This window comes from Lagopus leucura, unplaced genomic scaffold (genome assembly GCF_019238085.1).
Source record: "Lagopus leucura isolate 7727_CA_CO unplaced genomic scaffold, USGS_WTPT01 Super-Scaffold_1, whole genome shotgun sequence".
Classification (NCBI taxonomy): domain Eukaryota; kingdom Metazoa; phylum Chordata; class Aves; order Galliformes; family Phasianidae; genus Lagopus; species Lagopus leucura.
The window spans coordinates 32,720,387-32,744,703 of record NW_024962250.1 but is presented as its reverse complement, the minus strand read 5'-3'; the positions used below and the strand labels follow the sequence as shown (position 1 = coordinate 32,744,703).

At 37.9% G+C, this 24,317-nt stretch overlaps 1 protein-coding gene across 5 annotated transcripts in view; it reads right to left on the bottom strand.

The window, feature by feature from the left end:
* Positions 1–3,221: 3,221 nt before the first annotated feature.
* TECPR2 (tectonin beta-propeller repeat containing 2) overlaps positions 3,222–24,317 on the bottom strand; it is a 39,540-nt gene continuing 18,444 nt past the window's right edge. For 4 of the 5 annotated variants that reach the window (XM_042869157.1, XM_042869168.1, XM_042869160.1 and 1 more), the window contains 8 exons: positions 23,003–23,144; positions 21,957–22,197; positions 21,148–21,237; positions 20,099–20,332; positions 16,575–16,723; positions 7,104–7,245; positions 5,700–5,849; positions 3,222–5,452 (listed from right to left, as the gene is read on the bottom strand). In XM_042869157.1, the coding sequence (XP_042725091.1) occupies positions 5,298–5,452; positions 5,700–5,849; positions 7,104–7,245; positions 16,575–16,723; positions 20,099–20,332; positions 21,148–21,237; positions 21,957–22,197; positions 23,003–23,144 (1,303 nt within the window). In that variant the 3' untranslated portion in view covers positions 3,222–5,297. The remainder of the gene's footprint in view (positions 5,453–5,699; positions 5,850–7,103; positions 7,246–16,574; positions 16,724–20,098; positions 20,333–21,147; positions 21,238–21,956; positions 22,198–23,002; positions 23,145–24,317) is intronic. The other variant, XR_006178476.1, reaches the window with a different exon arrangement.

Genomic DNA, 24,317 nt, shown 5'->3' with positions numbered 1-24,317 from the left:
CACAAGTACCTCTGGCATCAATGTTAATATTTAAGAAGGTTGGCATTATTATTACAGTAATTGTAAAGTGAATTAACAGTGGTAAACCTGTTATTTCAAAGCATTTCACCAATCACTTCCAGTGCTCTCCCTAACTTAAAGTACTTGACTTCCACTACAGCACAGTGGAACTTGGTGCAGATCTGCTGGTTCATGTTCGTTACCCCAATTTGGAGTGCTGGGCACAGCTCATGGAGGGAACAGACTACACAGCCCATCTGTTGAGGCAGAGCACAGATTTTGCAGGACAAGCGTGGGAGCTAAGCAAATAAAATCTCTGTCATTCTAGCACTCACCCTACTTTGCACTTCCAGTGATCAGCTGGCTGTTCTGTCCCCTCTGACAAGCAGGGATTGTGGGGTTCCTTGCTGGCAGCTGCATTCCACCCCCTGCAGCACAAATGAATTCATTCTTTTTCAGACATGCCCCGGCTGCTTCCCCAGGCGCTTGCAGCAGGCAGCCTGCTGGGCACTTCCCTGGAGATTCCCTCCAAGTCTTTTAATTTTTCTGATTGTGCTCTAATTAGCTTGACTTTTCATCTGACCCAGGTGAGCTTTGCTAAATTTACCCAGCACATGGCTAGGCAAGATACAGCATTGTAACAACCTCAGATAGGAATCATCCACTGTGTATTCTTACTTTGTGCTTTACAGACGTAACATCTCTACCATTTCACCATTCCAATACAAGATAACAATAATGCACATGTTCTTCCTGGAAGAGGCTCACTGTACTGATTGGGTCCCAGGTCTACAACACCAAACCAAAGTCAACTTGTGGAAAATCAAGATGGTAAATACAGGATGTTGATGAATTTCTGTAGACATCTTTTAGCATGAAGTCTTCAAGCACAAGCGTTGTAAACTGAAGACTTTTTCCTTTTGCTGTATCTGCTGTAAGAGAATCTCAGCTAAGGTCATGAAAGATGTATTAGAAAAAAAACCACTGATTAATTCCATATTGGATAGAAACAGTGAATAATATCTGAAAGATTAATCCATCTTCATCTGGCACTGTTCAGATGTGTGCTATTTGGTGCCTCTGTCAGGCTACAAAACTCAGCACGTTTTAGTCATTTCTGAAGGCCAAAAAAAGGGCATTTTTTAATCTGGGGGAACTTATAACACTACAAAATATCAAAATCATTAGCTACTTATTTACATATTTATTATCATTAGTGTCAGCTTTTAGAAAACTTAAATATATTTGATTTCTAAGTTCACATTTCATTGGAATATAAAGTTTCTCAAACAGATCTTTACTACCTGTACAGTTTTCCCCCCACCAGCATCAAGTAGGATTTTAACTTCATGGCTTGTGTAACAGCTTTAATAGATGCACTGAAACAGCCTTTGAGTCAGACAACCTCAAAGACCGAGCAAATCATAACAGTGATTTCACCTAGATTCCACTGTGCCACGTTCTGCAACTGAACCCCAAACCTCTCTATCTTCATTTTAAGTGATGAGAAAGCCACAGTTATTTCTGTGATAAACCTAGATATCACCATTCAGCAATGTAGGCAGATTATTTAATTTATTTAGATATGTTAATTGTTATCAGTAGAGCTCTGGCTACAGTAATTCACAGAAGATAATGACTGCAACTCAATTTCACTTTCCACTAATTAAAATCCAGTCCTCTAGATTACAAGTTCGCTTCTGTTCTGGGACAGTGCCATGGTTATTTCTAATTGGAGTAACTTAGTATCAACCAACCAGGGTGATCTACTTAGTTTGGCAAGGGATAGCTCTCTTTGCTGATACTTGGTGCCATAATACATGCCAAGTTTTACTTTCAGGAAGGCTATAAGGGGAATAAAACCTTCATCTCACATTCTATACTTTAATTAAGTGTCTTTAATTAAGATCTTATCTCTTTACTCATGAAGGCAGGAATAGGATATGGATAGGCTGGTTAATGGAAAAACTAAGGACCAGAAATTTTTCACCAAAGTAATTAGTAGACCTGCATATCTTCACAGATTATTTATACTTCTGTAATGGCTAATTAAAAAGGCAAACCCACAGGCATTCAGGCAACTGAGCTGCAGGCCTTTACATTCATAACATAATTTACTGAAAATCTATCCAGGACTCCAATAGAAACAACCAGCTCACTCATTAAGGGAGCATTTGTGAGGAAAGCGAAAAGATAAACCAGAATGCCATGCTAGTCTGAAATAAGCCACGGGTGCCTTTGAGACACCTGAGCACTCAGCTGTCGGGAAAGGAGAGTCAGAGTTGTGATCTCCTGATAGTCACACGTCTGGGAGGAAGTGGGTTTCTTGTACATTGCACCAAAGATGCTCTTTGCAGAGGTGTAAACACTTATTCCAAATTCTCTGCGCCTGCATAAATAAACCTATCTTTAAATGATGACATAAAGTCATAATTAAATATTCTTATTATCATTTTCTTATCAGTAACAGCATTTCCTAACAATTGTATTATCTCACTTAAGCAATTAAAGTACTGTGACAATTTTAAGTGAAAAACTTGCTTTGCACCATTTAACATTATTTCATTCTACTTTTTATTGCTGCAACACAGAAAAACCAGTGTTATTTATGTATCTACACGGGTGTTTCACACCAACTCACCTTGGGTATCTGAACTTCCGTAAGTGCTGACATAAGGATCACTGCTCTATAACAGAACAGGCTGATGCTGTAAAGAAGGCTAGAATTTCCCTGCAGGAACCAACAGAAGCAGATTAACCAGTTTGTCAAGATAAAAGCTATGGTAATTAGTAAATACGCAGCCATCAGAATTTGAACAGGATTCTTATAGCTGGAAGCAGGCATCAGCATCAGAATTGTCATTAAGTATGACTACACCTTCTTGTGAGAAGCTACACAGGTCTGGGCTCTGTCAGAAAACAGCTCTCCTGTGTGGGAAATGAAGCCAGGGGAGCTTTATATGTCTCAGAAGTGGTTACAGTTAAAGGCCAGAATGACAGGAAGCCTTCAGGTAAGCTCTGATATTGTAGAATGCAAAGAAGGGTATGGTTACAGTATCAGGTACAATCACCTGTTTTCTTCTTGACCATTTTTTACCATTTTTTCCTGGGTAATAGTAGGATAGAGGTTTCATAAGCATGTCTTTCTTCAGCAGCAAGACAACTTCCAGACAAACAGAACTCTTTGTGAACCATAAGACAGATGAGTCTTACCACAGTACTTCATTTCTTAAAAATCTAGTTTATTGCACTTGTCTCAAAGCACAAACAAAACAAAAAAACTAAATACAGAAAAAAAGGGAAAAAATATATCCTAGTTTTAATAAAGCTACCCTAAAAAGTAGTCTGAAAAGAGCTCTTGACACCAATTTAATATTAATGACCATAGCAAGATACGGTATTATACAGTAAACAAATAACTAGCAAGCTCAAACCATTACTAAGATGACTCTGAATAACGTAATAGAAAAGTGTCACTATTAGGTAATGCCATTGTACTTAAGCACCTGGAGCTTGGCAAGGTGCAGAGAAGTACTTATATTTCTGCTCCAAAGTGGCTGACACAGGAGCTGCCAAAATATACTTTTAAGGTAAATTTCAGCATCTTTGGGGTCCTCAAGATACCAAGCTGTGCTTGCAGAAAACAGACTGGGTTACTTCATGAATCAATCCATTACAATCCACTGCCAGACTGGCTAAAAAACAAAAACAAAAACAACCTTCTGGAGTAATCACCATGTATAGATATAATGAGGCAAACATCTAATTTGTAAAAGGGAAATAAATCCTTCTTCCCTGTAAGACTGAAAGATCAGACTGAGACCTCACAGCCAGTATCAGAAGTGGTACTAAAAAAAAAAACCAACACAACGTGACATAACTTGGTTCTCTCTCCACAGATGTACATTCTCACCTTGCACCACGTTTGTTCCAAGTTTAGTGCAGTACATGCACGACCTATTCTGAAAAAGAACAGAGGTTAAAAAGAAAACATCCTTCTCCATATGTGCTAAGTTCTCAAAACAGAAACATCCCCACAATTTAACACCCGGCCTTTTTCTGAAGCTGGCTCATTTACAGTATTGGTTAGCAGCTGCTTAAACATTCTGATGATTTGTATGCTTAGAACGAATACAAAATAACTCTTCCACCTACATACTGAACTTAGGTTCTCTCATCTATAGTTCTATTGCTTAAAAAAGATGAGGTATCTTTCAAAGAAGATTTAAAGAAAAATAACCTGCAATGACTAACTTAGGTTACTTCCCAGTTCATTACATACTTCTGCTGCAACATCTGTACGCATAAGACACTTCAAAATTTAGCTAACATAGCTAAAAGTTACAATATTGTTAAGTATTTTCTCACAATATCTCAATTTTAATGGGATATACAGGTAATTCTATCAATTACCATTTTACTTTTAATACATCTGTGTTTGGTACTCAAAACAATTTGAGTCCAGAGGTTAAAGCACTGGCTGGAGGCACAAACGTAGCACAACAGGTATCATGAAAGCTACTCTGTACATTCCTACTTTGTACTAGAAACTCAACATGCAACTTTCTTCTTTTCCAAAGTGGGACTTACCCCTTAAAAATTGTCAGCTCCCTGATGGCCGCATGAAATGGGGAAAAGTTCCCTTGATATTATGTGCAATCCAAACTTCTCATGCTAGAAACAAAATTTCTAAATGCTGAATGTTAGTATAGCCTTACAGATGTTTATATGGAAATGGACCAAACTAAGCTCATTTCAACACTGTGAAATCAGGATGTTCTAAGATCTCTCTAAGAAATACCTTCCTTTATTTTCTTCCATGCTGCAAGGGAAAAGTCATTCTAAACATATACAGTAGTTGAAGAGCATTTCTAACAGTTTGGAGTTCCACATAAAAAAAGAAATTGAGAAATATTTAATGTTTCTGATGTAGAGAAATATTTAATGCAATAGAATTTCTTCTCAAAGTACACATGTATTAGTGTGCATGCTATTGTGAAATAGTCACTTTCACTGCTAATCAGATTAAGTTAAAGAGTTATGTTTTCCAAAGGAGCTGCTACAGTAGTACAGTATAACTGCAGTATGCCACATCTAAAGAGTCTCCCAAGAGAGACTGGAACAAACATCAGAACTCATAGCTTAGAGGCTATTTAACAGGTCAGTTTTTTAATACAAAAGTGCTAATATCACAAGGTCCAGTATGAGTGGCTTTTACATCCAACATTCTGTACATACATTACAGAAGTTCTATATGCCCTTCTATTTTTTTCACTGCTTCACAAGCTTGAGGGACTTCATATCACTTCCCATTCATCTTCAAAATCATCAGGGTGAAGCAGAACAGAAGTATCATTTTTCTGCTGGTTATGGGAATGGCTAAAGGTCTTAGTGAGGCGCTGGAGAAGGGATCCTGAAGTACTGATCGCCCACAGTTCATCCAGAGGGGTCACTGTAAAGCATGAATTAGACATCTTATAATAACAGTAGAAGGGTCCAGTAACATTAGATAAATAACATTTGGATTTATTTTTTTTCTAATTGTACCTAGGGAAGGTTTTTACTGATGTGATAAAAGCTCCCTGATGACACTGCCAGGCCACGAAGCTCTCCCTGCTTATGGTCAGCTTGAACACCATCAGGCAGAAATCAAAGCAGACATCACAATGCTTTTGAATTAGCACATAGAACCAACTTGCCTGTTAAACGTGTGACACTTCCAGGAATCTTCTTCCAGTAATCACCTGCTGGATTCTTGTCAGTAATACCGTAACGACGAGCCACATCTCCGTTCGGACAGCGTGCCCAAACGGTCCTTGTACTTATAGCCAGCTCACATGCCTGCAAACCTAAAGATAACCATCAAAAGGCAATAATCACAAGCTTTCTTCTGTACTAAATATACTCACTGAAAAGCTTAATAGGACGGCAAGACTGTAATATTTTTATATCCTCTTACATTAATATTAGAAAGGAACTTTCTGTTATAAAAGGCAGACAGAAATAACTAAATTTCCCTGTACGCTTCCTAAGAAAGGATTGGCAAGATGACAATGCAGGACTGCATTTTTCCTTCCGCTAACTTTAGGGGAGTTGAACAGAGAAGCTTCAAATAGCATCTGAGCTTCTGGCCCTGTGTAAACAGAATATAAGAATGAAGGCCACTTGCAGTACACAGAGCACTTACAAAGAAGAAGGCTTTTTAACTGTGGACTTTGTAGACATGGCATCCATACTGATCTCACAGTGTGGATACGCTCTGCTCTGTGGCCACAGCCAGAAGCAATGACCAGATAGTCTTTACAAACCTATTTCTGGAACCTCCACTGTATTTTACTACCGGGTGGTAAAATCTGAAATTTATAACATTAGTTTGCCTAAAAATGGTTAACATCACAGACGTTGTGGGCATCAGCGTTTGGTTGGTTTTGTTTTTTTTGTTGTTGTTTTTTTTTCATTCCTCCTCACAATAAAGCAAGTTCTCTGCAACCGAAGTGCCATACATTTTGAAATATCTTTACAAAGCAGACAGCATCAATAAATAGTTATTTAAAAAGGAGCAGCTAAAATTTAATTTTACATAAATGCAAGGCAAAAATATAATTACTTAAATCAGAATGCATCCAGAACACAGGATTAACAGAAAGATGTGCAAAACAACATTAAGTTCCTGTTAGCCACATCTAGATGGGAACTCCTGTGTTACATCACTTTTCAGTACAAAACTTCTGAAAGCACAGTGGTTTCCTATTGCTTAGGAACACTACTTTAATCCTAACTCAAAGGTAAATGTGGCATTTATTAATCCAGCAGCAGCAGCCTGAAATAGCACACAATATAAATTCATGCCAGAATCAGATTTCTCTTCAGTTAACTATACAATGTGCTTAAGTAAAATCAAGATCTTCTTTCAAAGACAATCCTTATCAAACGCTTCACAGACGTTTCCATAAATAAACATACATGATTGCTGAGAAACATCTCTGATTTATACATTACCACCAAACTGAAAACGCAACATGGAAAAAAAAAAAATCACAGTGAGCAAACAGCAGAAAGCACAAGGAATTCATGCCTTAGGTTTGTGTTTTTTTTTTTTTTACCTGGTACATGCTCCCAGTCGGTGCCTACAGGCATTTCCTCTGTAATTCCCACTCGTACATGGACATTCCATTTGCTGTCAATGGCCCACAGCATCTGATCGTTTGGACCTGAGTGAATGCTGACCAAGTTGATTCCTACTGGCTATAAAATTAAAGTGCAGTATTTAAATTTAGTACATATATATATATAGCTCTGAATGTCTCATCTCAGCAACGGTACAGTGAATTGCCTTCTTCCCCATGTGTCATTTTATAGGAATACAACTGTGGAATTCACCACAGCCCACTGCAGTACTGGAGCAGCCACACCTGTAGAATATCCACACCACTATCTATTGGCAAGCCCAAGTGACACGCTCTTCCCATTCTCCTTTATTCTATTTGCTCTGATGGAAATCTGTCTTAACTACTGGCAAAATCAGTTTTACTGACCAAAGAATTTTAAAGATATCAAAACAACAATGATAATTTTGTGGCTGATATATTTAGCTAACAGGTTTAGTGAATGCAAATATCCCCTTGGTGGTGGGGAGGGAAGGGAAAGCCACACACTTTAAATAAAATGCAGGTAAGAAAAGGATTTTTCTCCCCGTCAGCTCAAAAAATGTTCCACCAGTGATAACAGTAAGATGCCCTGAAATATGTCATCATCTGACAGAAGCACTGCATTTCTCACAATAACCTCACAGGCCTAAGCTCAATAGCCAGTGTGACAAACCTAAGAGCAAGCTGCTCTTTGTACATATTAACATATAAAGAGGAATACAGAATCATAATCTCTGTGTTTATAAGAACACACAACCCAATGCCAGATGGCCTTCTGTGTACATAACAGTTACCTGCTTTGTTCTTGCTTTTGAAATTGTGCTGCTAACATGGGTCTGATCCAGTTATAACTAAGTTTGACTTGAAACTCCAAACCAATCCTGTCTATTTAGGTTTTAAGACCTTTGACAGACTGTCTTCTTGTGTTTGTGCTCTCATCAGGTATTTGCACATGCTGGAAGCATGGAGCTGGTAGAGACTTGAAGAAATGTTTGCATTTCTGGTCACAGTAAATTGACAAAGGCTGCAAGTTGAACACTTACAGCCAATTACAAATGCTATTTGTATTGAATAGCAATGAATACATAGAATATATAAGTACCTGGTTACTTTCAAGTTGTTATTCTGTCATGTTACAAATAAACTACTAGATTGCAAAAAAAAAAAAAACCAACAACCAAAAACACCAGCAGAAAAAACAAACAAAAAAACATCCTCCAACACCATCACCAACCCTCCCCCCCATCTCTCATGAGCTGACATTGAGGAAAGGGAAAGAAAAAAACAAAATAACCCATGGAATATGCCCTGTCTTGCTGCCTCTACACTTGCAGTCATCCTCACACCTGCCTCCCTTCCTCTTTTCCTCCCTCTTTTCTAATTTGTCTCTATGATTACTTTGATTCTGGCTCCTTCCTTCAGCCTGCTCACCTCCCCACATCACTGCCATGCAGTGCATCTCACCACAGCGCTGTTTCCAGCTTCATCACATCACTCTGAATTTCTGATGTTGTGGTCCCTGCTTTCAAGGAAGCTGTGCAATTAGTAGCAGACTGAGTACAAACTGTGAAGAGCAGCCTGGTGTGACCCTTGTTACTGATCTGTTAGGATCTATGCACCTTGCTCTCCACTCTCCCATATCAGGAAATCATTCCTCTCTTCCTCTATCGTTTGCCTAAAGGAGAGCTCCCTTAGAAATAACTGAAGGAATATTTTCATCCAGAAAGACTTATTGAGTGCTTACACCTAGCTTCTAAGCCTATGCATTACTACAGAATTACTGGTACTACGAGCTAGGTAAAGCAAATAAAATATCCCAAAGGGGTTGCATGAAAGGAGTTGCACCACAGAGAGCTAGACAGCTTCCGCTTCAACTGCAGGCTTAAGTATAATCAAACTACCTCTACCCAACCCTGCAGCACTGATGTATCCAAGAAATAAATGGAATTTATGGAGTCCTAATAAATCTACAAGCTTGGACAAAAATTTTTGTCATTCTTTGGCTTTCTTTAAATAAACTCCTGTTCTCTTTTTGAGTTTTCCCACTTCCCTGGATATTCTGCTTTTGGTTACTTAGTTCTTTCTGACAAACTTGCATCAAGGAAATAATCCTCCTACTCACTGCCATTACAAAAGATCCAGGCAAGACAGTGATGGCAGCATCCAGTGCTCTTAGAAGAGAAGTCCCTACTCCACTGCAGCTTTCTGGTGTGCCACTGGCAGTAGAGGACAGGACCTATAGGACAGCTAGTGATGTGATACCCAATAGCTCTGGGAACAAAGCAGTGACAAGACACCGTGAAACAAGGACAGGCAATTCTGAGAGGTGTTAAACACACCAGATGGCTACACATCCTCCACAAATACACATCCTCCTCTCCTCTGGTCTTGCACCTTACTTACAAGAACCTCGGTCTCTCTCCATCTTTTGCTAACAAAGATTTCCCAATACATCATGTACTGCCACACAAGCCAACTATGTATTTTTCAGTACTTCAAGTTACATGCTAAGAGCTGCGAATATCTTAATTGTCTGCTATAAACAAGAATCATGAAAAATAGTCTGCTAGCACTCACGTGTCTGATGACAAAACAGTGCTGACAAAATGAAGTAAACTTGAAGTTGCCCATTAACCTTGTAATTTTACGCAAATCGTTTCCATTCCTTTTGCAGACCACCAAGAAATTTTCAGTGCAAGCCCGCTGTTTAAACAATGGAATCAAATAAAATCTAAAATAAAAACTAATGCAGCCTTCCGTCCCTGAGCTACTACTCAGAAGTCCTGTCTTGCTGTAGTTGCTTCAGTCACAGATGAACCCAAAACAGTTCCCTGTCAAGGAGAGTGCATGCATCACCAAAAAGGCATCAGAATGCATCCCAAGTCACTATTCAGACATATATTGGCAGGCCTTCACTCTCTCTTTTCTTCTGCAAATACCCAGGATGAGAAAGACTAAACATAATATTCTCAGCCTCATTAAGTCCCTTTTCCCTCTTTTTTAAGATAATGGTTCAGTGGTTACAAGCAGCATGGCTGTTCTACTTGCATTCAAAAGACAGAAAAACCTTCAGATCCTCCAAGGCCAGGATGAAAGAGTATCACAGCTGAGATATTTCCCCCACTATCAAGCACTATCCGTAGATCAGACTAATATGACTATTTTGATTGCTAACAGACATCCGGACCTTATAAAGTAGCATGACAAAGAAAGAATACAACTTAGATTCTGTAACATAAACCCGACTGCTGCACGTTATTTTCAGAGCTTCATTTGAAAGATGGTAAAAGTGTTTTACAACCACTAGATATCAAGAAAGCACAAGCAATGTGAGAGCAGTACCAAACAGAATGGTTTGCACTCAGTCTTCAAGGAGAGCAGATTGCTAAATTAATTACCTCTTTTTTTCTCTGTAGAAAAGTTCAAGGCAGTATACAAGAGCAGGAAAGATTACAAATCTATGTTTAGTCTTCCTGGAAGCCACATGTTTTTCAGTAATGTTGCCATAGAATTGTCAGAGATTATTTATTGACTCGAAAACTAGAGCATTCTTTTCCTCAGAAGCCTTACAACAAGCAGCATGACTCCTTCCTCCACTTTTAGCCTTCAGTGAGTAAACAGACCACAGTCTTAGCTCCATACCTCCAGTTAATGGCTAGTGCAACCACGAAGAAAGGGCGAGAAGGCATGGAGTCTGTTCTCTTGACCTTTGTCGACTTTTAGTTTTTATCCCAACCATTTTCTCACAGAAATATGCAAGAGACTACAACACATGGCATCAATTCCTAGAAAAGGTCACATCAAACCCATGTGACTATTCAACACACTAAGGCTCCAGCAGGTCCATAACATATTTCCAGAATATTTAGTACAACAGCTGCTTCTTACAGGCAATGAAAATTATTATAATAATGCAAGGCATTACAGCACTAGCTAAAAGAAACACAAGCAGACTGCGAGAGCTCAGATTTGAGGCTGCTAGTGGTATTGAGCAACTGAAAGTATGAAAAGGAAAGCTTCTCACTGTTACTGTTTCAATGTTAGTTAAGTCTTGTCAGAAAGCAAATAAAGATTTTTATTTCAGAAGGATTTGGAAAAATCGTCTGCTCGGTTTTCTGAGTGTGTGTCATTTTGTGTATCCTTTTAGTGAACCAAGGCTTCTGCTGCTGATAACAATTGCTATCGAATGTGACAGGCTACATGTGTGCTTTTCTGAACATGATGATAGCAATGCCTTAAAACAAGTACCAGAAGGCTCCAAAGCAGTAAAATACAGTGACAACAGTTGCTCCTAACTTGCTATAAAAAGGAAGACAGTAAGCACCGAGCAATGGACATGAAGCAACTTTAGTAAAATGCTTAAAGTGCATTTCTGTAATCTACAAGAAAGTTGCAAGTCTATGGAGAATAGTATATATTTGAAGTTAAACACTGTGGCATTCTGAATAAGCTAAGCAAAACACTCAGCAGCAGGAGCTTTGATCCCATATGCTTATTTGCAACCCACCTCAATACAGCTAGTGTGACTGCTGCCAATTGCAGTTTTCCTTTACATCTTCTTGAAAACAGTGGGGAGAGGATTTCCTGGGGGAATGGCTTTGGGAGGCTTCGCATGAGTAAACATATATGGAACAACAGACCAGCCATGTCTACAGGTAAGTAGAAGGCCTCATGTTTTGCATCTCAATCTAAATATAATTGACCTAATGAAAGACAATTCCTGTACAACTCTCTTCTTAGCATCACCCCAAAGTAGAATTCACAGCAGTGCACAAAGACATCTACACAACAGTTAAGTAGAGCAAGCTATTCTGTGCTAGCAAAAACAGTCTGGAAAGAACAGTCATGTGGATTATGCACCAGAAATAATAGTTTTCCACAGCAAGTATTTTCAACACTAGTGTGGATGATTCTGAAGTATAAATGACAAAGCATTCCCAGCAGAAAAAATTTCTCACCCTTCAGATATCCAGTCCTTGCATAATTGTTTCAAAAGAGCCCCTATTACAGTTCAGCTTTGATTTTGGCATCTATTAAAAAAAAAAAAAAAAAAAAAAAAGTGCTCATCACTTCCTCCTGTGAAGCACGACTTAACAGAGAACTGGCCTTAACAGGAACCTCACCAAAAAATGCAACAGCAAAGCAGGGAAGAAAGTCTCCAGATTAGTACTGTGTGTTCTGTATGGTAAGCTGAGCTCAAAGATAGGAAAGGAAACAAAGATCTGGCAACCATTTCTAACTGACATTTGTAAGGCATAACCACTCTCCTTATGCTGAACATAGATTATGAAAACTGAAGGTTTAGAAAAGAAAGGAAATAACACTGTGCACTCATTTTTGCACACAGACAGAATGACATAGAAATTAGTAAAATTTCAAATGCTATTTCTAACAGTTGCTCCTTAGTTTTAAGAATTTTTGAATAACAGTGAAAGGGTGAACGATCCATAACTTAGCTTTGTTCCTTTAGTGTGTGTATATGGAAAAGATAGAATCTTTACTGTTCTTGGGGAAGCTATCTGCTCTCAATTGCGATATCAAGCTTAAAACAGAAAGGCAATTAGTTGGCTGTTTATGGGAACAGTAATCAAAGATTCTCTAACTTGAAAAGTCTATATTGCAAGAGTTCATTTTATGGCAAACTGAGTTAAGCAGCACTCTGCTGCCGACCCCGGGAGCTACAAAGAATCAAAAAAGCTTTATGCAGCAGTTGAGCAGCAAATGTCTTTTCAAATAACTTCCTTCCACCATTTGGACAGATATTTAAATAAGCCTCTTGATTTAATAAAAGAGCTTTTACAATTTCATTTTCTATAATATTTTGCTTATGAAAGAGCACGGAGTTGTAATTAAGCAAATTGCAATTAATAAAATGTTTATTTTTAGACTAAGATAGATTGTTTATAAGAAATAGACTGCAACTCATTACAAATATTTGTCCTCATCTTTGCATCCATTTGCATCCATCCACTCTTAAATAAAAGTTCTACTTATCTAACAGAACCCTTAATGTAGATTTTTAAAAGCATTTCTCAAAATCAGATTTTTCTTCAGCACCTTTTTCAGTATGTGCCCAAAATGAAACCCCAAACTTATTAAGAATTACTTTCAAAGGGACCTTCAACTTTTAGAGATCTGTCAAAAACAATGTTTCAGGTGAAAGTAATTTTTAACTTCTAATCAACCTGTGCTTTACAATAATCCATGTTAGTCTTATTGACTGTATTAATCTTTTCTCTGGTTTCTGACTGTTTCTTTAGATGACAAATTTAAAAAGCATTACATTTAATGAATATACGTGCTGCCTCATACACACACACTCCATAATATCTATGTTAATATTTATGCTGCTTGCTCAGTATTTGTATTTTATTATGTATTTACGTTACTAATTATGTATTTATGCAACTAAATGTGAATGTAAACCTTTTTAAACGACATTTATTTATAATTTATCATATATTTGTATCATGGCATTTATTTATACTAAATACAATTACATTTAAAGTAAATGCAGACAATGGTTTTATTTTGAATATTAAGAGTGGAATGAAAAACACTTTCAATTTCCTAGACTAAAACCATTTCATCAAGGAGTTTTGATCAGCTTTGTCAATGCCTTTAAAGCTGCTTCCAAAAAGCAGCTTAACTACATAATTTTGACATTTAAACCACAGAATAAAACGGATGAAGTGCAGAAGACTACAAGACTATATAACTACTACTGTTCACGATACTGTAGTATCATCAATCACTTCTTTCTCTCATCCACAACTTCAGAAGACGGAGAGCAGAGAACACAAAACGCTGCTATTCATGAAGAGATACTGCAGTCAGGACTTATGAAGGGAGCAAAAAAGTGAGAACAGCTCCGGTCCAGATTTCAAAAAAGCCATATGGAATCACAGAACAAAAACTGAACTGGAATTATATTCACTGTTTTTGCATAAAATCTAAACAGAGCTATTGTCCCCGAGTACATCTGTGAAGCTGTGCAATAGCAGATGCTGCTCAATTACAGCACTCCTCAAACAAGAAGTGACACTGTGCAAGCAGAGCCTATAGCTGCTCATGAGTCATGAGATCTGGGATATGGCAAGTCACATCAGTTTTGACATTTACTAGGGAACGAAATATCCGCAGTCGGTTTTAAATTATGTTATTTGAGAATGCTCCTGCACTTAAAGCAAGTGAAAGGCAATTTCCATTTCCTTCTTCAAGCAGAAAATGACCAAATCGCTCACAAATACTTCTTACAATCCTTCTGCTGTTGTGAAGATAAAGTGATGAAGCATGAATGATGTCAAAGTCAATTAAGGAACAGATAGCAGCTACTAAGAAGCAAATATTCTTCACTGAACAGTCCACTTCTCAGTCATTTGTTGTATATGTTATCCAAACACTGAGCTAGGATTTGGAGATAATTTTCAAGTTCATGTTCTCTTATTTTGCATTTAACCTTTGCAAAAGCATGGACGGTTGCTCCCTCAGTACTTTAATGATTTGTTTCTACGTGCTGGAATTGTCTCAAAACAAGCATGTAATCCACAAGTTTTCATCTCTGCAAGCAATGTTTGAATATTTGCCCTTTTATATTGACTCATTAGAGGTTGCAATGTCAGGAATTGGCATGATAACAAAAAGAGAATGACAGTGCTCCAGGTGGCTGAAGGTTATCATTTTGGAAGGCAACATCCAAAACGACTGCCCGTCTTCCTCAGCAAGCTGAAAGAAGTAACCTGATTTTCAACCTTTTCCAATTAAAGACTTTCACCATAAGGAAATCACTGCTAAAGCCAAAGCAAATCCCACCTTCTTGCAAACACCTTTGCATTGAGCAGTTTAACCAATTTCTACAGATTAAAGAATGCAGTCAGTACAGACAAAATAGTGTCACTGTTTTAAGGTTTCATGAAGTTATTTTCCTGGATAAACAAATCTCTGCTAAGAAGATACTGCACAAATTTATATCTCTGCCTCTCTGCAGCTCAATTAAGTGGAATATGTTCCACCCCCTTTTAAGAGTATTATTCTTAGCTTCCTCTTCCTGCTGCCCTGCACCCTCTTAACAAGCAAACAACAAACATTCATTCTCCAGCAGTTAAATCTATCCCTTGTTGTATCACTTAAGTCATTTAATACTTATCAGCCTGTTCTGTTATTCTGCAAAACAAGATATCATTTCTCTAGGCTTGATTGACACATTCCCAACACAGAAGAACTAGTCTAACCAGTGCTGTGCTAACTGATGAGATGCAAAGCTGCAGTTTCTTGTCCTGGCCCTTCTTTGCTGCTATAACCCAAGATTGACAGAAGTAACTTACTTCTGCTTATCTCCTAGCAGCCAAAGAGAATGATGTTAAAAAAAAACAAACAAAACACACACACAAAAAACTACTGCAACTACACTGCCAGGGACTTACTTTTATGTCTTAGTGTGATCGTTTAAAAGTACCACATATTTCAAAATCTTCACAAGAAATTCTGTAACACTACAGAACATAAATCCAATGTGCAAACAAATCCAGTGCTACTAGATCAGCAGACAGCTCAACTGATTTTGTGCCAAGGAGCAAAGAATGAAATTGGTACTCAGAGGTCAACTCTCTTACAGCAGTCCCAGACCATGATACAGAATTACACTCATTTCACAGCTTGACTTCCTGAGCATTTGAGCAGCACTGAGGTTTAAGAAGAGATTAAACAAGAAAACAGACACTGGAGGAAATTATTTTGTCCACTCTGTATTCAGAAAACATGGTCCTAGAATACTTTAGAAGGCTTTTTTCCACCCTGATCCTCCCAGCTGGCAGGTAGAAAGGATCCCTTCCTTGCATGTTCTGAGAACAAGGGAGGAAAAGAAATGCAGTTGTACTGAACAGTTCTAACCATTGGGTGATAAGAAAAGTCCCCGGATCCAGGCACTGCACCCTGGCAAGCATCCCAGACTCACAAGGGTGAGAATAAAGGATGAGGCAGGAGGCACTATGCCATGAGCAAAGCCTTCCCACACCCTCTGCTTAATGCTGCTTTCTAGTCCAGCTTCTTGCCTAGCAAACAAGAAGGTATTCCATACACAATTCGAGGTTGCATTTTCCTACATGCCTACAAAGCTGCTGCATTACTATTAGAGAAATTTTTGGCTAAGAAAAAAAGTTTCCACTTTTGGAAAAAAGTGACTTGTAAGGCTTAGATGCATTTGTAATAAGGCAGCACATTCAGAGTACGTTGTACTGACTCTTTGACTGTGGGGTTGGTTCTCACTTGTGAAGATAAGTAAATGTTGAAACTGAACACGTGGGGCAAAGGTTTAAGACATACCATTAAAATCTGGCCCTATTGTTTTCCTTAAGGGTTAACTTATTCCTTTTTCAAAGGCATAGGGCTACAGCACTGTGTTATAAAGAATTCAAATCAACATTTTACCTGTATAGGTGGCTCAATCATTATCCATGCAGGAAGCATCAAGCTCGGGTTAAGAGGTTGGGTTCCTACACGGAAATAAACACCGCCACTGGTGTCACACGCCCAAACGTGCTGATTTCCACAGGCCAGGCTGATCAGCTTCACAGCTCCTAACAATAAAAAGGCTGTTAGCAACCTGGCGTTTTAATTTCACATTCGGTTAATAATGCGCACTTTCATTACTGCATATAATGATTAAAACCAAGAGGTAGTACACGTGAGGTATTTTTCTCTTAAATTTAAAAATAAATATCTAAAGTCACAGGGTACTGCCACCTCTAAAGCACACTGTGAGTATGCTATTAAAATAATCAAATTCAAGCAGAGGAAAAGTTCTGTAACAAATGTTATCAGTGTCTAGACAAACTTTCACATGACCTAATGTGAACTTCTCTCTGTATCTGGCCATGCCTATGTATTTTTCTCAGTGTTCAGCCATACATTCAGCAATGAACATTCCTAATGCTACCAGTACTTTAAAAAATACAAGAGCACATGGATTGTACATCTCTGTGTTAACATACCAGTGTCACATTTGTAAATAAAGGAGTTGGTTTTCAAGTGGGTTTATATTCCATGTACATATCTATTATTTATTACATCTATGTCAGAAGCACAGCAGTATTTTAACTCTGTGCAAGTCAAACACAATGAAGACAAAGTTCCCAAATTAGTAAGTTTTGGAATTATTATTATTATTTCTTCATAAACAAATCACACCCATCAGTCTTGTTACTAAAAGTTCGTAAAGGCAGAACTGCTAGCTAAGAGCCAGCTGGAACTCTTTCACGTTCATTTCAGAATAGCCATGTGATGTAATATATGTAACACTTCATTTATTTATTTATTTATTTTCTTTATTTTGCCTTCCAGCACTGGGACAACACAATGCTAAGTAATGGAAAACATGTTCTACAGAAAGAGAGACTCAACCAGTGCAGATACACCACAGAAGGAATGCTCTGGTCGCACTCCAAACTAAAGACTAAAAATAGGCCTTGCTGGTTGATTGAACATGCCAGCACCTCTTGGGGTATCCCATTCTTGGTAACAGTTTTCTATTTTGTGATGTGAATCTGGGAACAAATCCCTGTAAAGTACATCACTTAAGGAGAGGGTACAATTTTATCCCATAAGAAGGAGTTTAAAGACTTATTCATGCAGAAGGCAATATTCAGGAAGGCTTGCTGGGCAAGGAACAGGCAACAAACAGGACTACACAGCTTCTATCCTTTAGTTAACTGAAATTCTAAATATCTCAGCATCAACCAAAATTACTTTACTTTCTGAATCAATGGAATTTGAATTATCTCACCCTAGAACTCCCTTTCATTGTCCATCTTCCTATTGGGGAATGGCATATCATACAAAACCATACAGACAAACTTCAACTGCTTCGGGTAAGAACGTTCAGCACAACTTCCTGCTGCAGGCTGAGGCTTCTCATTCAGCAACAAAGTCCAGCTTTTATTTAAAACGTTATGGTTCCTTGGAACAAAGTACAACTGCTAGTAATGGCTTTGCCACATGATGTCTCAGCTGTTGAAGTGTTCTGATCCAAACAAGCATCACAGCCCTCAGACATGGAATCACATATCACCTACTCGGCATAGCTGATTTATTTACGTCTACAGTACAATTTGATATTCAAAAATGCAGTCCTTATGTAAATGTTTTGGGGTTTCTCTCTCTTCTCACTTATTGCTTTTACATTAGGAGAAGGTCGTGCTAACCACGTTCAACCACTGTTTAGGAAAAAGTAGTGCAATTCAGAGACATTATTTATAATTAAGGCCTAAAGGCCACTCTACTGCGCTTAGAAACCTTGACAGAGGAGCCCTAATCAATTTACTAGATAGTACTCCCAGTACTATCATTTCCACAGAGAATTCTGAATTTCACTTTACAGCAACTTGCTCTGCTTTTCTCAATTTACAGTCCTAACATTTCAGGAGTGAGAACAGACACACATTTGAACTATATATAAGTAGCAATAATTCTCTGGATTTCTTCAGTCCCATTAGTGCAATACAAGCCTGAGATTACAACAGTGGCTATGCAGCAGTGACCTACCAGATGCAATTAACTGGAAAAAAAGCAGGAAATTTTCTTCATACTTAGTAATTAACCCACAGTACCAAGTTAGGCAAAATGTCTGAATTATTTCCTGGCCCCAGATTTCCGCAGTCTCACCAGAGTGTGCCACAAAGCTATCAGGAACAGCTGAATGTGATGGCTGAACCCCAGAACTGCTGAAGTCAGTACACCAGGTATTACAGTCTGGTAGCACTGACTGCCTTTACCAATGTTTTGAGATTTGCAAACAACATCAAGGAGCTATTACTTCAGTTTTGCAGCTATTATCTAAACTGCTGGAAAGCAATGGCATCTTGAGGAAAATTTTAATCTCTGCTGAGCAAGATGAGGACGGTACAGACAAACCTACCCTGCAGGTCAGTAAAGACAAAAGGTGTCAGGTATTGCTTAAATTATGGTAAAATCAGTGATTTGGAACCCATTTATCAGGTCTGGAGAATATGTTTTATGACTGGTAGATAAATTCTTTTTAAAAGATGTTATTAGAAAAGTTTCAGGTGAAGTATACAAGAGATAAAATTGCTTATTGGGACAATCATGAATACTGCAATTAAAAATGGAAAAAATACAAAACAGCTTAAATTTATTCTAGCACAGAGTCTCCCCTTCTTTTACATTCTCTTGAAATAGGAATGCAGGTTATCAGAAAGAGAAGAGAGCATTCTAACAATCGAATTATCAAAGAAATAAATCCAATTAGAATACAACTGGGGAAGCTGGCAAGTGGCCAGAACTACTCTTAACTCTGATGCAAAGAGCCAAACTGTGAGGATATTTTAACGATCAAAATGTAGTCAGACAACCTTGCTCCTGTTCCTAACCAAATAAAAAGGGCAGTTAACCAGTAGCACATTCTCGACGTTATGCTGAATCATGAGATCACTATCAACTCAAACATGAGTGTCATCAGCTGTATCATCTACGAATGATGCAATTCTTACAGCACAGTTTTTCTTTACCAAGATCCCAATGAAGCTCTGGTCAGTGTTAAGAACACATTTACCCACAAAATGCAGGGCTTTCAGTAGGGAACTGCCCAGGGCCATGTGATTATGGGTACCCTGCTTATAGTACAAGAAATATTTAAAGCTGCTGGTATATCTGCACAGCATGGTGTCAGGCTGAATGGTCTCAAACTTAAAAATGGTAAGTAGCACAAAGGCATAAAAAGTGTCCTGCAAACAGAGAGCACTGTTTGAAAGCATCCACAGATTGGTTATCATGTTCTTTGGTCCTCTGCTGCAAAGCAGTACTTTGTGGTAAAGTACTGTTTAATCCAGTAAATGTAATATTCCAGATCAAGAAAACAAAGACATACCTGAAAGAAAACACTGTTAGAGTTAATAGATTAGAGTTAATAGATAGCCTACTCAGTAAAAATGCCATACCTAGTTGAGAGAGATCCAGTTTTGTCCAGTGCATCCCTGTTGGACAGCTGGACGAAAGAGTTCTGATAAATATCTGCCCAAGACTGTCCAAACCCCAAATGGCATCCTGGCAGGCAGAATAGTGCACCATTTCAGTCTCTGGTGGCAGCTGCACCGTAGAAGGACGAAACTGAGGACTCTGATCACTGACACAAAACAGATCCTTGTTGCTTTGGCACAGCCACAAAAAGCTTCCTATGGTAAGGAGATTTCTGTTATTAAAATCATTCCTAATCTACTCTGAGAAAGTTAATTCTTCCTCTGAAAATGATCTGTACATTTGAAGACAGAAATAAAGATCTTAATCTAAGACTTCCAAGTACAAATAAGCATCCTAAGTGCTTATTTAGGCACTGAAATACTCCCCCCTTACATCAAGTAAGTTGCAAATGATCTCACTTGAAAAACCTTCTCACATGAAGAAACTAAAATGGAGAAGGCACACATAAGAGTGCACTGTTTTCCCTTCTTTTTTTACTTGCTTTCTTAGTAATTGCTTTTGAAAAGCCAGCATACCTTTCCAGTTCTATGTTATACACGTTTGCCAATAAAGTTAGTGTATTCAGCTGCAATTGTTAGCAACTGCATTACCCAACAGTAGAATTCTTTCATGTCAGCAGCACAGTTTTACCAACAAAATGTCAAGCTCTGCTGCAACAACTGCACTGACAGGAAAAGTAGTTGGTTAGCACAGGCATTGCAGCAAAGCATGTTCCAGGATTTCATATCACAGATTCTGGCAATGCATGCTGCAGCAAGCTACAAAGCTCCTGTTCCTAAAGGACTACTTATTCTCTATTGGATGTCACTGCACCAAAGTAAGAATGACACAACTTTATGTCCACTAGTTTTTCAGATCATTCCCATCTTACTTCAAACATTTTAAACCCCTATATACAAAAAAAAGACAACCAAAACCTGAGGTAACTCAATGTATTTGATTACTTACACTATCAATTCCACTCTAATTAAAATTAGGCCTTATAGGCCCACACTGTTGATTCACTAACCTTCTTTAGATGAAGCTGGGGAAGCCAACACGAAAACCCATTTTGTGGCTGAAGCAGTACCACGAGGCACAATATTATTCCAGTAAGTGCCTGAAAGGAAAGAACAGTGTCATTAGTATGAAAGTCAATTTTCTGTTACAATTCAAATATCACCTAGACACAATTTTCTGCACCAATCTTTCAGTAGCTGTTTTTTGGAAAGAAAATTGCCTCAACACATGCATACTGCTTATGGTGTGTTCACACAGAATTTGGATTCAGGAAAACAGAAGGGAAAAAATCGATGGTCTTCAACAGGAGACCAAATGGATGATGAGTTTAAATAGACAGTAGTACATGCCTATCCTTAATGTTTATCTACTTTAAAAATGTACTAAAGGAAAGTTCTATTTGAGGAAATATATCTGGAAAAATAAAGTATTGCTCCATTATTGCTGTAATTCCATAACAGTGCTGTTCTCTGTAGTCACACTGATCCTGAACTGTGATCCATTATGCCTACATATAACAGGAACAGTAGCGTAAGACTGCCTTCTCACCCAAGAGAAGAGACAAACACAAGTACTAACAAGAGTAACTTGTGTACAGTCCATTTGTGTACAATGAATTTGTCATGAAAAACATTTCCCTTTGGATGGGAAAGCATTTAGACTGTTTGCTAAAGATATGGTTTTCAAACATGGAGTTGCTTTGTTGAAGCTGCCCTGACTCCCCACGGATTATTCCTGTGGTGATCGAACTGTAGTTTAGTTACTTTCTCCTGTTTATTTTTTTTTAATTTGGAAACATTAGACTCAAATCACACTAACCTATTAAGTTTCCCTTTGCCACATGGAATTCATTTTTGCCTGAAGAGATCCAGACTCCGCTGCCATTAACTCCAAGGAGGCTGGGTTGACACTGAAGCTGCTGTGACCAAAACGCCATTCGAAGTTTGTCAGCCACTTTCTCTACAGGTGCCTGAGCTGCTGTTGCCACTGAATGTGTGGCCTGGATTATGGTCTGGAACAGGCTGCACTGGTCAAACACTACATAATCAGTAATGCTTACCTGGAAAAGAAAAATGTTACTGATGACTAACTAAGCTTTGGGGTGAAAGACAGAATATTCCACTAAATTATCAAATATTCCGTTTATTTGAGTTTGTTTTCTGTACAGGAAATCTATCAGATTAGAAGACTTCTAAGTGTTGGAAGAGAAAGAAATATATGGTACATTCTGATTAAGCAAGTCTTGATAATAAACCACAAGCCCCTCCTACCTAACAATCTACTTTAAAATCTGCACTTTAAGAAAGTCCTACGTTTTGAGATGACTGAACATCATCTCTCTCCAACTAAACCCCACAAATTAAGAGGTGGAATTGCAGTTCACCAAAAGAAAGAGAGAAACCTGCACAGCATAGCAATTTAAGTCACATGGCAAAAACCAGGTAGGAAGAGGTCTAAATGATCAATTCCATAAGTTTTATCATGGTCAATTAGGATGATAATGTCTGGGTACTCCCAGAAAGGAAAGAAATGCTTGAGAGCACAAGAAGAAAAGCAGTCTGAGCTAAGGTGTCAAGCTACATGTAGCACTGATACAACTTGGCAGACTACTTCTTGTATTCTTGGAAGCTACCATGATGCTGCTCTGGATGACCATGGAATACTTGCTTTCCTCTTTTCTGTAAAATGAAAAGGGATTTCAGCCACAGTCATCCTGAAGCTTTAATACAGTGAATAAAGAATACTTTTATTTATTGTGCAATTCATTACATTTTATGCTTAGAAACTTGTGAGAAAACAAACCCTGGGCAGAAGATTAAACTGAAAGCAAAATTTAAAAATGAAGTAAATAAATAAATGCCTACTTGCCACCAATGGTTGTCATCTCCTTGGGGTTTCTTTGAAACTATACCAGTTCTGAACCACAGATTTCCATGGATATCCAAAGCCCACAGTGTCTGTTGATCTCCAAGGGTTATACACACTGGTTCCAAAGCTTGCATTTCACTGGAAATGCAAATCAGAATAAAATTAAAAAACTCCGCTTCAAATTTAGGCCTGTGGTGTTTTCAGGAAGCTGCTAACAGCAGTTCAAACTGTAAAAGCTCAAAAATACATTTGATTTCAAACTTTCAGTTATTGTTACGCAAACTAATAAATTTGAATGATCACAAGTAAAAACCATTCAACAACAAAATACAACTCCTTTAAAGATCATTAAAGATTGAAACTCTGAAACATAACAATAAGACAAAAACTAAATTGTTCAGTAGTTAAGAAAAAAAACAGCTTAAGTTTTTGGTAAAGCAGCTCCATGAATACATCTCCTCACCCTATTCACAGATCAATATTAGCAGTTCAGGTATCATAAATAGAAAACTGAACCTAACTACAAAGCAGAGATAAATACTGAGTTGGACTGCAAGTTTCCTGCAAAATAAATCATCTTTAAGTTCAGAAGGTCAACGGTATCAGATGATCTTATCAGGCATTTAACAAGTAGGCAACAATGCTATTTCTTTCTGAGAACTTTTCTCGAAAACTTAAAAACAAATATGGATTTCTTTCTGCTATTTTATTATGAAAAAGAAGAACATTAAGCATATGTAAGTTGTAGGCCAAGCAAACATCTTCTTTAAGTAAACTGACTAAATGATATGCAAATTTCAGATTTGAATAGGACACTGAATGTATCTTCAGTCTCTTCAAGAAGAGTCAAGTACCAGATTGGGAGGTAACAAGTTGGAACTTCACAACAGGGTATTCAGGAGGAAATAACGTCATATGACTGCAAGAACTGGAATTTCTTTCTATACTTGCTTCATGCTGATGTTACAAGAGACTGTATTCCTGATTCTCAAAGCCAGCAGTAAAAACTTGGAGCTTTTAAATTTATCACAAACTTCCTACTCTGAACACAGGACCAACTAGGAAGCGAAATAACAATTACCCAGAGTATCTGTAAAAAATTTGTGACTGGAAAATAGAAAAGCTGTGGGCAAGACAATGCTGAGATTCAGTCTCTGAAAAAAATAGCTCAGTACATTAAAGAGTACATTAAAGCCATTAGAGCATAGATTAAAGAAAGTACTCCATCAAAGAAGTCATGTTATCATACATTATTAGGAGTCTTTTAAGCATTGTTCTCACTTTCCTAAAATTTCTTTTAACTGAATTATT